Source organism: Carassius auratus, chromosome 32 (assembly GCF_003368295.1).
Source record: "Carassius auratus strain Wakin chromosome 32, ASM336829v1, whole genome shotgun sequence".
Lineage (NCBI taxonomy): Eukaryota > Metazoa > Chordata > Actinopteri > Cypriniformes > Cyprinidae > Carassius > Carassius auratus.
This window is the reverse complement of record NC_039274.1, coordinates 21,607,976-21,625,805: the sequence shown is the minus strand read 5'-3', so window position 1 is coordinate 21,625,805 and position 17,830 is coordinate 21,607,976. Positions and strand designations below refer to the sequence as shown.

The following is a 17,830-nucleotide window of genomic DNA, read 5'->3' as shown; positions in this document are numbered from 1 at the left end:
CACACACTCATATATATATATATATATATATATATATATATATATGAGTGTGTGTGTGTGTACAGGTGCTGGTCATATAATTAGAATATCATCAAAAAGTTGATTTATTTCACTAATTCCATTCGAAAATTTAAACTTGTATATTATATTCATTCATTACACACATACTGATATATTTCAAATGTTTATTTCTTTTAATTTTGATTATTATATCTGACAACAAAGGAAAATCCCAAATTAAGTATGTCAGAAAATGCTCAGGTGTTGTGAGAGCCCAGGTTTCTCTGATAGTGGCCTTCAGCTCTTCTGCATTCTTGGGTCTAGCATATCGCATCTTCCTCTTCACAATACCCCATAGATTTTCTATGGGGTTAAGGTCAGGCGAGTTTGCTGGCCAATTAAAAACGGGTACCATGGTCCTTAAACCAGGTACTGGTAGCTTTGGCACTGTGTGCAGGTGCCAAGTCCTGTTGGAAAATGAAATCTGCATCTCCATAAAGTTGGTCAGCAGCAGGAAGCATGAAGTGCTCTAAAACTTCCTGATATACGGCTGTGTTGACCTTGGACCTCAGAAAACACAGTGGACCAACAGCAGCAGATGACATGTCACCCCAAACCATCACTGACTGTGGAAACTTTACACTGGACCTCAAGCAACATGGATTATGTGGCTCTCCTCTCTTCCTCCAGACTTTGGGACCCTGATAGCCGAAGGAAATGCAAAATTTACTTTAATCAGAGAACATAACTTTGGACCACTCAGCAGCAGTCCAGTCCTTTTTGAAGCGAGATGCTTCTGATGCTGTCTGTTGTTCAAGAGTGGTTTGACACAAGGAATGCGAAGCTGAAACCCATGTCTTGCATACGTCTGTGTGTAGCGGTTCTTGAAGCACTGACTCCAGCTGCAGTCCACTCTTTGTGAATATCCCCCAAATTTTTTAATGGGTTTTTTTTCACAGGGTGCGGTTATCCCTCTTGCTTGTACACTTTTTTCTTCCACATCTTTTCCTTCATTTCGCCTCTCTATTAATGTGCTTGGACAGAGCTCTGTGAACAGTCAGCCTCTTTTGTAATGACCTTTTGTGTCTTGCCCTCCTTGTGCAAGGTGTCAATGGTCGTCTTTTGGACAACTGTCAAGTCAGCAGTCTTCCCCATGATTGTGTAGCCTACAGAACTAGACTGAGAGGGCTTTTACACTGGGCTCGTTTGCTGCAGTCCGAGCCCGAGCGATTGTTTCCGGCGCCTCTCGGTGTGTGTGTGTGCATAATATAAAATAATGTTATTAGATTTTTTTTTTACATAAATAAAATTGGTAACAAGGGGACGATTTGCCTTACAGATGGGCCTCAGTCTGACAGAATATAAATTGATTTATACTTCTACAGCAAAATCATAGTACAGGCAGTTTTAACTTAAAATCAAACATAAAATAATCTATATGAGTTACAAAATTATAATAGCCTATTTGAAAATATTTCTTAGCTGATTCTAGCTAACTAGCTTCCTGATGCTGACTTGAGGCCATTTTTAAATAAAAAGTCCAAATGTTTTGGTTCAACAACTAAAATGCATTTGATGGAAAAACAAAGGATTTGATGTTAACTACAGTAATTAAGCAACGCCTCCTTCTGATGATTTTGACTTTATCAAGTGGATATTTTGTGAAAAACAGTAGTGGATCATTTTACCACACGCTACTCTATATTTATTGTGTGTGAGAAAATTAAGCATGACATTATAAGGACAGCCTCTTGTTTCCAGAGCCATATAATTACTTTCATATTGTAAAATATATTATATACATAATCTTGTGATAATATTATGTTGTATAATGTATTGTAATTGGCTTTTCTTAATAGTAACGCCAAACTTATAATTAATCATATTTTAAAATTATAATTTAATCATAATTATATTAAGTATTATTAGCAATGGTTGAAGTTTTTTAATCTAAATCTAATTTTTCATGTCTCTGAACATTTATTTTTTAATTTGAATTTAGAATTAATTTATGCAAATTAATCAAGTTTGATACATATTATTTTTTACATTAAGCAGTCTGTCAAAAGATAGATAGATAGATAGATAGATAGATAGATAGATAGATAGATAGATAGATAGATAGATAGATAGATAGATAGATAGATAGATAGATAGATAGATTTGTACTTCACATCCACGTATGTGTATCCCATAATGCGTCTCCTTTTTTCCTACAAACCGAACAGGCGTACAATCATAGAAATTGAAAAACTGCTAGAAAGGTAAGATGCAGAAAGTGTTATCAAAAAGGGGCTGGAGAAAAACGGCTAGGAAGTAATCGCCGAGTGGTCAAATTCGCGAAGTTCATCGGGCAGATAATACATTTGTTCATTAACATGCATTATACAAACTATTTATCAGTGCAACAATCAGATTATCTCTCAGCGCAAGTATTTTTGTTTATAAAATATTTAATATATTTTATTAGCACCGCACAAGGGGCTTTATAATGCCTTCAATATTGTACCCACTGAATAGAAGTTTAATCGCGAAGCTCAGCACGTGGCGATTGTTACTTTTCTCAGCGCTGTAGTCGATGAACCAATCACCGCTGAGTTGGAGAATACGATTCCGCGAAACATGCTGCGACCTTCTTTCCGTTTTTTGCAAAAATTTGCAAAATTTGAGTATATGAATGATAACGTTAACACGTATGACGACTGTTTCTAAATAGACGAAACACGTGAATGTAATTTAATGTGTAAGTGGGATTGTGAGCCACAGAGCGCCCCCTATAGGTACATTGTGGGAGGCGGATTGTTACATTAGTTATTCTTCTCACTTCTGCTCATCGCTTGAAATGCATGTAGGTGAAGAGTCTCTGCAGTGCATTCTCCCGGCTACAGTGGCGCAGGCTTTCACATCTACTCTCCTCATCTTCCTCCGGTCTCTCGTGTTTGGAAACCGAGCTCTGTCGACATGCACGCGCTCTCATCGACCGAGACCGAGATGTCTGTGTGCGCAAAAGTGCTCTTTTATTCTCTTTTAGTCAAATGAACCTGACCAATGTAGCCGTCGGCTGCTCACTTCTGTCCGTCGGGCGCGATTTGTTTGCGGAATTGTTTTCCGCTTTAACACATTTACCCTCGGATTGGCCGAAAGCATCTCCACACCAGTCGGATCCAAGAAGAGATCCGGCTCTTTTTCCTCCGGGAGTCGGGGATAATATGTCCAGACGCAAACAGACCAACCCTTTCAAAGTGAATTGTAGGTATCCCAGGTATCGTAAACACTTTTCATTTCCTCGTTCGTGTAAAGCGGGTCTCGTGGAGGTGATCGTGATCATCATGATACAGTGTGGCATTCAGTTGTTTGCTTTCGTCAAGTCTTATATCCGCATTTTACTGTACGACGACAACAGAAACAGGCCAGGCGTTCACAAACTCTCATCACAATGTGTTCACAGTGACACAAACCCGATCTAGAGGATATACACGCGATTATACATCCTCACATTCACTCACTTATGATAATGTCACACTGAGATATTTGCGAAGAGACTGAAGCTCTACATAACCTTCAATAATGGACTATATATCTATATATATATATATATATATATATATATATATATATATATATATATATATATAATTACACACTACACTGTAAAAAAATAATATATAGAGAGAGAGAGAGGGTGCGGCCAAACGATTAATCGCATCAAAAGAAAAAAAATAAGTTTACATAATGTGTGTGTATACTGTTTTTATTTACTATGTATAAATGCAATCACATGCATGTCTATATTTAAGAAAAAAATTGTTATTAATTAAATATATTTATATGTAATATAAAATATAAGAATACAAAATATATCAGTGTCGCCAGTATACATGTAAATATTTTCAAAATATATACAGTATGTGTTTGTATTCATGTATAGATAATAAATATAGTACTACACACATATAAACACAAAAATGTAAAATATATATATATATATATATATATATATATATATATATATATATATATATATATATTTAAAGCTATTAATCATTTGACAGCACTAAATATGTATATACTATATATTTACTAAACAAGTTTCTTTGTGTTTGTGTATATACACATTACTATACAAGGCTGTATTGTAAAGACAGTAAACAATCACATCTATGTAAGGAACCGTTTTCCTCAATGAGTAACGTTACCCTTGAAACATGCAATTATTTAGAAATGTTACTAAACTCCAATTTTGATAAATCAGCCTCAAATGAAGACACGTTCACTCATAGCCCGTGTTTTTGGTTTAAGGTCACGATCACCAAAACCTCACGATTCAGTTCACCTTCAGCTCTCGTCAAACCCCAGGAACCTCATAATAATACGTTATTGTTTGTGATTCTCTCTTTATCGAGGCACACACAGCCCACAGGGTAAATGGGATGCGACTGTCATAAATAATCATTGATATATGTTGATCTATAATCTCAGATCGAAAGGTTGTGAGTTGGCTACATTGCAGCCAATCTTATGATTGTCTTACAGTAATCTGTGCTGTATTATATTGATATTTTATTGTATTAAGGTGCTACCTGATATATAAATTTTTACACACTACACTGTTAAATAGTTTAAATTTACAGTTAAATTTTATAGTTTTACTTCTTTTTTCAATTGTTTTAGTTTTTTTTTAAAGGTAAATAAAACAGAAAAAATAAATTTTCAGTCTTTCTACTTCTAGAAGTTAAATTCACCGTATTGATTACTGTTTCTTTGTAATGGTTTGTGAAATCCGCTAGTGATTTCTGAGTGAAAATAACTTAAATTAAATCCAACAGCATTATTTTCAGTACAGTCTCCAGCAACTACTTCGTTGTATTCATGATTTTAATATTTTGAGAGCTGGAGAAAGTCTTCTCCTCTTCATAGTAAACACGGGGGCTCTTGCAGACTCACCGGGGTGCACTATGGGAAGTGTTACTCCATGGGAACCTGTGTGAGTGATCTTGTTCTTCTTTGTCAATTAGGCAAAGTGAGGCCTGAATCGTTTGTCTGGGTTTATCTGATGAAGTCGACAGCGTGCGAGGGCCTGTTTTCTGTTGGGTTGGTGGTTTGTGAAGGCTGAGGGATGGTTTGAATTCAGGACTGCTCTCATTGTTTGGCCTCCGAGGGAAGTTTTGTTCCCTCTCACCCACCCCCTCTCCTGACTTTAGCCGTTCTCTGGTGTCTGATGAGTTTGTCTCTTTGTCTGGATTCAGACAGACACTGCGTCACCTCCTGCCTACAGACACACAGACTCTGAGATAACATCACAGCGAGGAGAAGGCGGAGGGAGGGTGGAGAGACAGATGTACGGACAGAACTGGTGGAGGGGGATGGGGAACACGCTTACATCAATCACAGGCTGACTGCCGCAGAGCCGCTCTGTTCTATCCATTCCTATTTTAACGCCGATATCCCTCACGCAAGTCTTCTGTCCTTGGAGATGCTCCCAAACACCGTTAGAAAGCGTCCCGAGGATGCTGGGAAAGTAGGGTGGAAACTCTTGACAGTCTTAGGTGATTAGTAGTGGATGTGAAGTATTACATCTGATTCTGTCGGCTGTTGTTTTTCAAATGGGGAAAAAATCATGTGGTGGAGGCAGTCGACCAAAGCTTGCTCAAGTTCAACACGGTGACATTATAAAATCAGAGTGTAGTCCACTGTATAGCAGTAGGCAAACATCACTAGTTACGGGATAGTTCAGTTAAAACGGAACATTTGGTCTTTATTTACTCACCTTCATGTTGTTCCAAACCTGTGTGAGGCTTTTATTTTCTGTGGAACATTGTCTCAGTTTTTTTCGTACGTACATTCTTAAAACGAAGGTTCCACAGTGATGCAATAAAATAACTATTTTTGGTTCCCCCCAAAGAATCTTTCAGTGAACAGTTCTTAATAGAACCATCGACACTTTTCTGAATGTAAATAACATTTTAATAAATCTGAAGAACCTTTTTCCACTAAAGAAAAACTTTTGTGAAATGGAAAGATTCGAAACACTTAAAAAAAAATTTTTTTTTGACATCCATGGAACCATTCCTTTCCACAAAAGGTTCTTTACATTAGTAAAAAGAAAGTAAATTATGGTTCACTGAAAACTAATGGAATGGAATGTTTGGTTACCAACATTCTTCAAAATATGTTTTCTGCAGAAAGTCCAACAGGTTTGGAGTGACATGAGGGTGAGTGCATGATGACAGATTCACTTTTGGGTCAACTATCCCTTTAAGGATTTTCGTAAAACCCCCACAGATATGGATCGATGCATTGATCAGATGACTAACAACAATATATGATACAATGAAACTTTTTTTTTTTTTTTTTTTTTTTAAAAATTCAAAATTCATACCTTTATTGTCTGTGTCCTAATAGGGATACTAGAGTTGCATCTTTTAGAGAGCGCAGAAGACTTGTCATTGTTCAAATCAATAAAGAGCTGTCATCAAACGATTGATGATCATATGCAATTTTAATTTTTTTTGCTGTCCAAGCTAGATACAGGAGTTCAATTAAATGCTCATGTCATATATATATATTTTTTCATTGCAGTTGTGAGTGAATGAAAATGTATCTGATTGTGTAAAATAGGAGAGCAACACCTCGTCGTCGTCCTTCCAGAACATTGTATCGTGTTGCACCGGTACTTTAATTGGAAAGCATAATATCTGGTGTATTCGCATGCTGGTTGCCGTTCATGCTGCTGATTAAAGCAGCTTCGCAGAAGGTGTTGGTGTAATGGGATGCATGCAGAGGGAAAAGCATCTCGGCGTGGGCGTATGGAGTGCTTCTGGAGGAGATGATTCTCACATTAGAGGCACGGATCGTCTGCTTCCTCTGGGACTGCAGTGTGTGTTGAGTTGAGCGTGTAACGTGGGGGTTGGTGAGCGTGAGGTGGAGTGTGTTAATGCAGCATCAACTATTGTTCTGATCACACAACACCACCGCAGCTCTGGCCTCTGTTGTTCATACGGTCTGCCTTTTCTTTCAAATTCAACATTTCTGTGAGAATAATTCAGATTCAGGCTTTTTGATGTGTTGAAAACAGTACGTCTAGCCTGTATTTATAATGCATTATAAGGGTATTCATTATGCTTGCATAATGCTTTATATTATAGACATAAAAAGTAACACTTTACAGTATTGTCCCATTAGTTAATGCATTGACTAACAATGAGCAGAAACACTTGTTTCAATGTTTATTCACATTTGTTAATGTTAGTTAATAAAAATACAACTGTTCATTTTTTAACTAATGTAACAATGTAAAATGTACAATTGTTTCATCTTATGTATAATTGTAACAACATAAATAGTGTTGTCAAGATACCAGAATTATGACTTTGATATGATAACTAAAATATTTCAATACAGCGAACAGATAGCACAGCAAAAACATAAAACAACAGGATTTTTTTTTTATTTTTATGAATTTCAAAAACAATACTTGCATTTAAAAAAATGGTCAATAATTATGTTATAACTTTCATATTTGATTATTCATGAGATTTTTTTTTAATAATAATGCATGAATTATAATGCATTATGAATACAGGCTTCATACAAAGCATGTTTGTAGAAACAACCACAGTTCAGACTTATTGTTTTATTGCTTGTGAGAAAAGATAGCTGTATTTCATGTAGCCAGCTTATGGCCTAGATCCTTCGAGCAATTTGTCCTAAATAATATCGCAAAATATGAATGTGTGTGTTTGCTAAGGCACTATTGCATATTTTTATATATTTTGAAGAACACTGGGGTCCAAACAACACTGGACTTTAAACAACACTGGACTTTAAACAACACTGGACTTTGACTTTCAATAAAAACGACACCGATTCATTCTTCAAAATATATTTTTTGTGTCTCACAGGTTTGGAGCAACATGCAAAAAAATAATAATTTTTACTTGAAAAACATTTAAGTATTAATGTTTGGCATGTAACTTTTCCCCAGACCATTAGTGCAACTAATGTTTTGGATGACAAAATAACAACAACATCAAAAAATTTTTTACATTAAAGTGATCCGACTTGGGCTTTGTATTTAAGACCTTAGCAATCACCCCAGAACTAAATCTCTCCACTCTGCACTAAAACTCTCCCACATACCAATGCAATGGAAACCAAAGCAGGCAAGCCCTTAAAAACGAGTTTTATATATGTTCAGTGACAATGTGGTTTCACTCTCAGGGCCTTTTCACACGACTGGGTTGTGCGGCCCACAGCACACTTTTGAGATGGATGCTAGAGATGACTTCATCGAGGATGGAGAATGCCATAGCAACAACTCACAGGAACCTGAAGAGCAAGACAGCACAAGCGGTGAGACACACGCTACTCACGACTGCACGTCTGTCTGTCAATTTATATACGTGCTAATAAAATATTAAAAACAAGGAAGACAGCTGTGATTGTAGTGTTGAGTCTTAGAAAATAGAGGAAAGTGACCTGTGATGGAGCCATTGATATGACTTTTTTTCTCCCTGTCCCGCCAGACGACGGTGATAGTGATTTTGACAAAGACGACTCCTCAAATGCCTCTGCTGATGACAGCATGACGAGTAATAAGAGCAGCCACGGCCCCGTACTACATGATGACGTCAAGGAGGTGAGTGATGGAGGCTTGATAGAAGAAGTTGATTGTTGTGTGATTTTCTTAAATTCTTCTTTTATTATGATATGCAAGTCATATTACAGTTTCTCACTGTAATATGACTTGCAAAGCATAAGGCATCGGCCTAACTTTTCTCATTTTAATGATAAACAAACAAAATGTATTTCAAAATGTTTTAACCTAAAGAATTCCATCAAAACATTCACCATATTTTAGTATGTTGTATATTTGGTTTCACACAAAATTATAATTTGTTTGGTGGGAGGGGGGGGGGGACCAGCTGACCAGGTGCTGGTCATATAATTAGAATATCATCAAACGTTGATTTATTTCACTAATTCCGTTCAATAAGTGAATATTGTATATTATATTCATTCATTACACACAGACTGATATATTTCAAATGTTTATTTCTTTTACTTTTGATGATTATAACTGACAACTAAGGAAAATCCCAAATTCAGTATCTCAGAAAATTAGAATATTGTGAAAAGGTTCAATATTGAGACACCTGGTGGCGCACTCTAATCAGCTTATTAACTCAAAACACCTGAAAAGCCTTTAAATGGTCTCTCAGTCTAGTTCTGTAGGCTACACAATCATGGGGAAGACTGCTGACTTAACAGTTGTCCAAAAGACGATCATTGACACCTTGCACAAGGAGGACAAGACACAAAAGGTCATTGCAAAAGTGGCTGGCTGTTCACAGAGCTCTGTGTCCAAGTACATTAATAGAGAGGCGAAATGAAGGAAAAGATGTGGTAGATAAGTGTACAAGCAAGAGGGATAACCGCACCCTGGAGAGGATTGTGAAACAAAACCCATTCAATAATGTGGGGGAGATTCACAAAGAGTGGACTGCAGCTGGAGTCAGTGCTTCAAGAACCGCTACACACAGACGTATGCAAGACATGGGTTTCAGCTGTCGCATTGATTGTGTCAAGCCACTCTTGAACAACAGACAGCGTCAGAGGCATTTCGCCTGGGCTAAAGACAAAAAGGACTGGACTCCTGCTGAGTGGTCGAAAGTTATGTTATCTGATGAAAGTAAATTTTGCATTTCCTTTGGATATCAGTGTCCCAGAGTCTGGAGGAAGAGAGGAGAGGCACACAATCCATGTTGCTTGAGGTCCAGTGTAAAGTTTCCACAGTCAGTGATGGTCTAGGGTGTCATGTCATCTGCTGCTGTTGGTCCACTGTGTTTTCTGAGGTCCAAGGTCAACACAGCCGTATACAAGGAAGCTTTAGAGCACTTCATGCTTCCTGCTGCTGACCAACTTTATGGAGATGCAGATTTCATTTTCCAACAGGACTTGACACCTGCACACAGGGCCAAAGCTACCAGTACCTGGTTTAAGGACCATGGTACCCCTGTTTTAATTGGCCAGCAAACTCGCCTGACCTTAACCCCATAGAAAATATATGGAGTATTGTGAAGAGGAAGATGCGATTTGCCAGACCCAAGAATGCAGAAGAGCTGAAGGCCACTATCAGAGAAACCTGAGCTCTCATAACACCTGAGCAGTGCCACAGACTGATCCACTCCATGCCACGCCGCATTGCTGCAGTAATTCAGGAAAAAGGAGCCCCAACTAAGTATTGGGTGCTGTACATGCTCAAACTTTTCATGTTCATACTTTTTAGTTGACCAAGATTTAAAAAAAAATCATTTTTTTTTTATTGGTCTCAAGTTATATTTTAATTTTCAGATTTTTTTGATGTTATATTCATCAAAATTAAAAGAAATAAACATTTGAAATATATCAGTCTGTGTGTAATGAATAAATATAATATACAAGTTTAACTTTTTGAATGGAATTAGTTTAATAAATCAACTTTTTGATGATATTCTAATTATATGACCAGCACCTGTATGTGTGTGTGTGTGTGTGTGTGTGTGTGTGTATGTGTATATATATATATATATATATATATATATATATATATATATATATATATATATATATATATATATATATATTTTATTTTATTATTTTTTTTTTGCAGTCAAACATTACCTAGACATTTACTTATGATATTCACACTTTACAATTAACTGAATAAATTAATAAGTATGTGGAACTTTTAAAGGGTGCCGATTGTCATTCTGTGTGACTTCATTAAATTCGGAGTTGAAAAGCATGACAAAATTCTTTGTGATCCCACCTCACCGATTGCTGGCATCTTTAAGTGTTGATAGATATTTTTGCAGTGTGACTCATGGCTCTATAGCAACCCAGTTGACACAACAGTTGGAATGAGTCACATGGCTTATGTATCCATTTGTCTGCCACACTTCTCCAGTGCTGCACCACAGCTACAGTCATTAGCAGTTTCAGGGAATAGTCACTTGTGTGCAATCATACTAAAATATATATAATATTACCCTACATTTCAGACTGTAAGTTTTGTTACTCTAAACTTGGCTATCATTGTAACTGTTTGTTGTTGCATTGTGTCTGTTAGGAAAATGAGGAGGGGACAGACCAGGGGAGCAGTTTTGTATGTCCTCTTTGTTCCCTGGAGTTCAATAGCCCAGATCAGCTCATCGCTCACGTCTACCAGGTGAGGACACCACTACATAAGCCTATTAAAAATAGTTTAAAACATGTTTTATATCCTCGGACTGGATGGAAATCAAAAATCCGAAGTGTAAATTGGTCTGCGTCAATCGTACACTTCTCAGCGGCTCTCCAAAATGTGCAGTCTGGCTCCGTTATTTCTTTTCAAATTATTTACATTAAATGGCGACTGCCTCAAATGATAAGTCCGTTTTTTGCATGCTTTTTGAAACTTGAAATCTCTAGTCCCTGTCGTAATTGCTTGGAAACAATGACCAGTGCATTATTTAAAATTGTCTAGAAGATAAAAAGTCATATGGTTTCGAAACAACAAAAGGTTGAGTGAATCATGACATTGTTCATTTTTGGAATGTTCCTTTAAGTCTCTTTATTTAAGAATAATTTATGTATGGAATCTCGTTGTGTCTTATTGTCTATGTACAGCACACAGCTGTTGGTGGCAGTAAGAGTTATGTCTGTCCTGTTTGCGGAAGAGCTCTTAGTTCTCCAGGCTCTCTTGGTCGACATCTTCTCATCCATTCAGAGGACCGACTGTCCAACTGTGCCGTATGTGGGGCTCGCTTTACAGACACCAACAACTTCAACAGGTCAGCTCTTTCCTCAAGACATGATTTTACTAGGATAATGTGATTCATTGTTGTTTCTAACTGCTCTAACAGTTTACTGGTTGGAAATTCTAGGGAAAAGTTGAAGGAGTTCCTTGACACAAGTAGTATAGAGATCAACAGTGAGGGTGAGGCCTGTGCCATGTCCGATTCTTTACCCAGAAGCACTATGACTAACCCTGACACAAGTCCTGGTCCTGGACTGACCTCATTGCCAGATGGTCTTCTCTCTTCTGCGCCTCCTCTTCCCTCACTCTCTGACAGCCTCAGTCCTCCAAACACAGGACTTGCACCTTTTCCAGACCTCATGAACCCTATGCCCGTGTACCCAGCTGGGGTTTTGTTGGTCTGCAACAGCTGTGTTGCCTACCAGCAGCTTGTGGATGCACAGTCGCCGTCCCTGCGGAAATGGGCAATCCGTAGGAAGAAAGAACCCGTAGAGGTGCGGATGCAGCGGCTTGAACGGGAACGAACGGCCAAGAAGTCCAAACGGGCATGTGAGTCACCAGAGGAGCGGGAGATGCGGCGCTTACGAGACCGTGAGGCAAAGCGGCTGCAAAGGATGCAGGAGACTGACGAACAACGGGCACGTCGTCTGCAGCGAGACCGGGAAGCCATGCGACTCAAGCGGGCCAACGAGACGCCCGAGAAGAGGCAGGCACGGCTTATCCGTGAGAGGGAGGCCAAGAGGCTAAAGCGGCGCTTGGAGAAGATCGACCCATCCCTGAGAAACCAGATCGAGCATGACCCTGCTGCGATGGCTGCTCTCACTGCAGATATGAGTCTATTCCAGTTTTCTTTTCCCATGTCCGTCCCTTCCATGGACAATGGACTGTTTATGAAGCTTCCCTAACAAGCACAGCTCCAAACACCTCTCAGCTCAACATTCGAGAAGAATTTGCCATTCTTAAAGAATAACGATCTTGAACATGACGTTGATGAGAAGGAGGTGGTCACCCTGAGAGCGATTTGCAGTGATGTAGGCACCAGATGTCTTTTATTTTCAAAGAGAGATTTGAAGCAACTTGATAGACCATGAGTTGCAATGCAACAATGTTGATCAGAGTTCAGCTTTATGCTGATAGGCCGCTACACACATGGAGACTACCAATGGGAGAGTGGACAGCAAAGTTCAGATGTTCTGCTGCCTGATAAACTTGGATATTGCAGTTGAGTACAAAAGTGGTTCTACAGGATCGACAAGGCAGGCAATTGCATACCTAACGGTAACTGATTCGAGTAGCCATCAGTAAGAAGACATAAACTTCCTGAAAACTAGAGCTTGGCAATGTTTAGTAGGCTACAATGACATATTTGAAAATCTCTCTAGGGGGCTTCATCCCTACAGAGGAAAGAGGAGCCTGCGACACCAGAGTCTGTTACAATCACAAACAGTCGAGTAGGAACACCTACTTGTAACCAACAGCATATCAACTTGTCAATCTCCAATTATTTAATTGCTGTCAATGTGAACAACCCTTTATGGATTTCTGTAACATAAACTGATTTACATAATTAACTTAACTTGTATAAGAAATTCCGACATTCACAGAAGGGCTTACCCTCTCTGTAAGCATGTTTTAGGAGACTTGTCCATTTTGTTTTCAAGGCTCAGACTTTTAGCCATCTCTCTTCAGAGCAGTGAGATCCTTCCACAAGGAGGTTCTCTGTTTGCACACGGACCTACAGCGACAGGAGTGAGACGTTTAGCCACACTCAGCCTTCTCTTTGAATTTGCCAGTCTAAAAGGTTGGAGTTTACCTGCAACTATGGCTCACCTCCCAGGACCCCAGGTTGGGTCACTACTAGCTCATACTCACAGAAGCAACTACCTCACCATTGGATCCTTGCATGGCTTAGACACACCTGTGGCCTCAACAGAAACCACAGGGGGCCATGCAGGTCCACACACTGATGCACTGTTCCCTATGCCAACACATACTCTAGTCCAGGGGTGTCCAACCCTGCTCCTGGAGGGTTCATCCTCCAGAGTTCACCCCTGAACCATCTAATCAATGTATTCAGGGTTACTTGAAACCCCCCGGCAGGTGTGTTGGAGCAGACTGGGAGCTAAATTCTCCATGATGGTGGCCGTCCTAGAGCAGGATTGGACACCCCTGGTATAATCATTGCTCTACTTGTTCACCGAAAGGACAACACCTTATTTAAATGCTGTTTGAATCCCACTGACCCAAATGCTGAAATCTATGTGGGCTTACGGTCTCTTGGTTTTTGCTTATGCAGTCTTCTGTTCACAAGATCATAAGATATCCTGGATGGCACCTTTGCAGCCAATGTGTCCCCCGGTGCACCCTTTAGTTGAGCCTGGTGCAGACTTTGGAAACTGACTGCTACCCAAGAGTCTGTGCGGCTTTATATCTCTTAAGTTTGGACTTCAAGAAGTACTTCAAGGGATGAGGGTGCCATTTGGGACAAGGCCTCTTTTGGCTACTTTGTCTTTTTTTTAAAGAGAAAGGTGTGGATGTACTTTTAAATACTAAAAGTATTGGTTTCAAAGCACATTCAGACACACTTCTCCGACCTCCGAAAGGCTTTATACCTTATCACAATGCTACACGGGTTGATATTTGTCTAGGAACTCAGGGATGGTGTGGATCAACGGCATCCTCACGACTTGAGAACACAGATGAGCAGGAGACTTCCTCTTCATTATTATTATTTTCTCTTGTTCAGACTGCAAACTCCTTACCTGAGCCAAAATGTCGATTATGGATATTACTCAACTCCATGACGTCTCAACTAACCAATCAGTCTCTGCCCTCTGCTGCTGTCACTGTACTATATAATGTGTATGTTACCTCTTTAAACCAGTGCGAACCCGCACTGGACCTGGAAATGCTTGTTAATGGTGAGGCACTTAAGTGTGTGCTCGATCTCTATGGCAACATGCATAGTGTACAAATGCAAATTGTTGCCTTTGTCACTGGAAATTTGTGCTTTGGTTTTATATTTAATGATTTAATGTGCAATTAAATGTGCAATGATGTAAAGGTTTAGCGAATGCATGTACCATGAAACAATCAGGACGAACACTTCCAGAGAGAAATCCCTCCTATATGAAGCAGTGGTGATACTCCATATGTATGTGAAAAATTCACACATTCACACATTTCACAATAATTTAAAGGTGAAGTGTGTCATTATTGCAAAGGCAGATGCAAACATAACACTTGCATCGCAAACGCTGCTCGCTGTCTTCCATCATTCACCAAACAGGTACTCCCACCAAAAAACAAACGAGTTCAGAAGTTGACATGTTAGAACGCCCAACAAACAATGCATTAGCAGTGTTTAAGGTAGTCGTTCTTAAACTTTTTGGGTTGACCACTTTAAGAAAAAAATAAAATAAAAGCAGACCAGCAAATTTCATTAGAGGTACGCCGGTCACGATAACTTTTTGTTGTGCGATATATTGCCCCAGAAATAATTGCGATAATATTATTGTAATTTTAAAGACCATTCTATGCCACTAAATATAAATCATAATGTTGCAGCATAAAATGCAAGAAGTCCTACACACTTCCAAATGACATCAAACTTTAAATTTTTGAGAATATTTAGATAGTGGAAACAAAGCATCTAAATATTAGATACCTTAAGATCCTTAATAAATAGGCAACTTTTTTTCTTTTTTTTTAAAGTAACAAGTAAGACAAATGAACAACAAACTCGTATGGAGATTTTTCCATCCCGGACCTTCTTTTCTCTGTAAATAAAGGGTGCACACTAATGCTGAAAAACACAATCACTACTTAGCAATCAGATGTCTGTATGCACAAAGACACAGATCCCTAAACAAGACCAAATCTGCAGATTAAACTATTTATTCTTGTTGTTGTTGGTAAAAGCATATTTTAATTTCAAACTAGCACCTCATGACTACGTTATGTACGAGAAGCTGTAAAAGACACAGGTGCAAGTCGAATGTACAAAACATGGTGACATCAATTTTTAAGTGAATATAATGGGCGATATATTGCATCACCAGAAATTATTGAGGTCATGTACATATATTGTACAATAAGTCAATATATTGATAAATGCAACAGGCCTAATTAGAGGGGCTCATTTAATGCCCTCTTTGCCGATTTTGGCTTGAGCCACCATTCTATATATTTTCCAGAAGGCAGTTTCGTTCTTATTTCATAGAAATAAATGCTTCTTTTAGCTAATAATCCAATGAGCCGACCGATTGCAAGCCAAACGCTTACATACATAAAGACAGACCACAAAACACTTTGTCATGAAATGAATGTTAATTCATTTTCTATAGGGCTTTTTATTGACTAACCTTGAAAACAGTTTGAGAACCACTCTGTATGTAAAGTTGGGAGTACATTACACAAGTAACCTTGAAACTTTACTCACTTCTCAGTGTTTAAATTGGGTGGAAGGGTCACTCATGTTAAAACGGACCAGTGTACATCTCTAAGTACCTCTTGAAAACAGGGTAGATTTTGTGTGTGTATGATATGTCTAAATTTAATTCCAATACCTGTTACAGTTTATTTATTACTACAGTCAATGGCGCACATTTCAGTGTTTTAAATTCACAATGTTGTCATTACCTTCTTTAGAGATACCTCTAGTACTCAAAGATGAAGCAGCTGAGCTTTCCCGCACAGTTGAAGGAAACTGGATATTGGTCCCATGTTTATGCTGTTCTGGAGTATTGATGATGGACTCCTTAAGTAAAAAAAGGATTTAATGTACATGTGATGAAGCATCACTATGCAATTGAGAGCTGTACTGTACTCTATATGTTTTACTACTATGCAGTTGATATGAAAGTAAATGGACTCAAATGCTCCAGATCACAAACCTCAGGCAACTCTTGAGAGTCAAGCCATTGGTCCTCAACTCTGTAACCTCACCAGGAGATCCATCCTTAAGCTTTGCTTTCAGTTGCACCTTTGATAAAGATCGAGTTGATGTTGGCGTATGCACATTCAGGAAGAACAACGCAATGATTAATTCCCTGAAAATCATTATAAAGCACTGAGTTTTTCCATTCAGTAGCATTAAAGTTGTGGAAACCCATCCTTATGCAATGAGAAAATCAAATGATTTGCTGTAGTTAAGAACAAGATGTTGGCAGGATGTATTGTCTATTTTACAGAAGAAAATATATATGTATATAAAAGGGTATTTTCAAACATTAACCCCATTTAGTCTTCATTATTCCTAAACATGTATTTTAGTGGTATGCATTGCCATGTGACATGTTATGTATAAAACAACCATTTTCGTTTACATTGCATATAAGTCAGTAAACCCCTGGCAATGGAACCTGCACGTTATAAAATACATGAAATTATACAAGCTTTTCATTAAGGATTGGAGCTCTGTAATGACTTGCCTTTTTGTAAGTCTATTTAGATATTTTCATGATAATGTTTACACTTCTAAAAGGCCAAAATGAATGAAATTTAATGAGAGTGACAAGAATAACACTGATCACAACGCCAAATGCTCCTGTTCGGAAAGCCATGCTCCGTTATTGGCGAAAACATCATGAAAAGCAGGAACAGAATGTGGAATAAACATTGATTTCTCTGCTACGAGTCTGTTTCTGTGTTTCTCTCTTGAAAAAGAATATACACCTGTAAAGTGAGATTGAGACCACATTGAAATTGTCAATTACATATCATTTCTAATGGAAAAATCAAGCATTTTCAGGAATGGTCTCAGACTTTCAGGCTCCACTGTAATAAAAAGATGCATTGTACTTGAAATTGGTCACAAAAGATTTTGTTCAATCTTAATTATTTTCAAAAGAATGCCAAAAAATAATTCACCCCTTTGTGGAATATATATATATAAAAAAAGAGCAATACACAAAGTTAAACATTCACAGACTCACGGTTTGTATTTCAGATTAAAAAAGTTAATGCATAATACATTGGTATTTTTGCAATCATAATCTATTAATAATCTATGCATTTAATACTTCAGGTGCTTTGATGCACTTTTACAAC

The 17,830-nt window shown here is 38.1% G+C and overlaps 1 protein-coding gene across 2 annotated transcripts; it reads left to right on the top strand.

The window, feature by feature from the left end:
- The first annotated feature begins 2,633 nt into the window (after window positions 1–2,633).
- LOC113051832 (zinc finger protein 821) lies at window positions 2,634–17,413 on the top strand. Of its 2 annotated transcripts, none has more exons than XM_026215959.1 (6): window positions 2,634–3,249; window positions 8,221–8,352; window positions 8,526–8,638; window positions 11,111–11,209; window positions 11,650–11,813; window positions 11,907–17,413. In XM_026215959.1, exons 1-6 carry the CDS (start codon window positions 3,036–3,038, stop codon window positions 12,682–12,684), a joined length of 1,500 nt encoding a protein of 499 aa, XP_026071744.1. In that variant the 5' UTR covers window positions 2,634–3,035; the 3' UTR covers window positions 12,685–17,413. The 2 variants fall into 2 exon arrangements, with proteins under 2 accessions (XP_026071744.1, XP_026071746.1); XM_026215961.1 differs by having other exon boundaries at window positions 3,107–3,262.
- The last annotated feature ends 417 nt before the right edge of the window (window positions 17,414–17,830 follow it).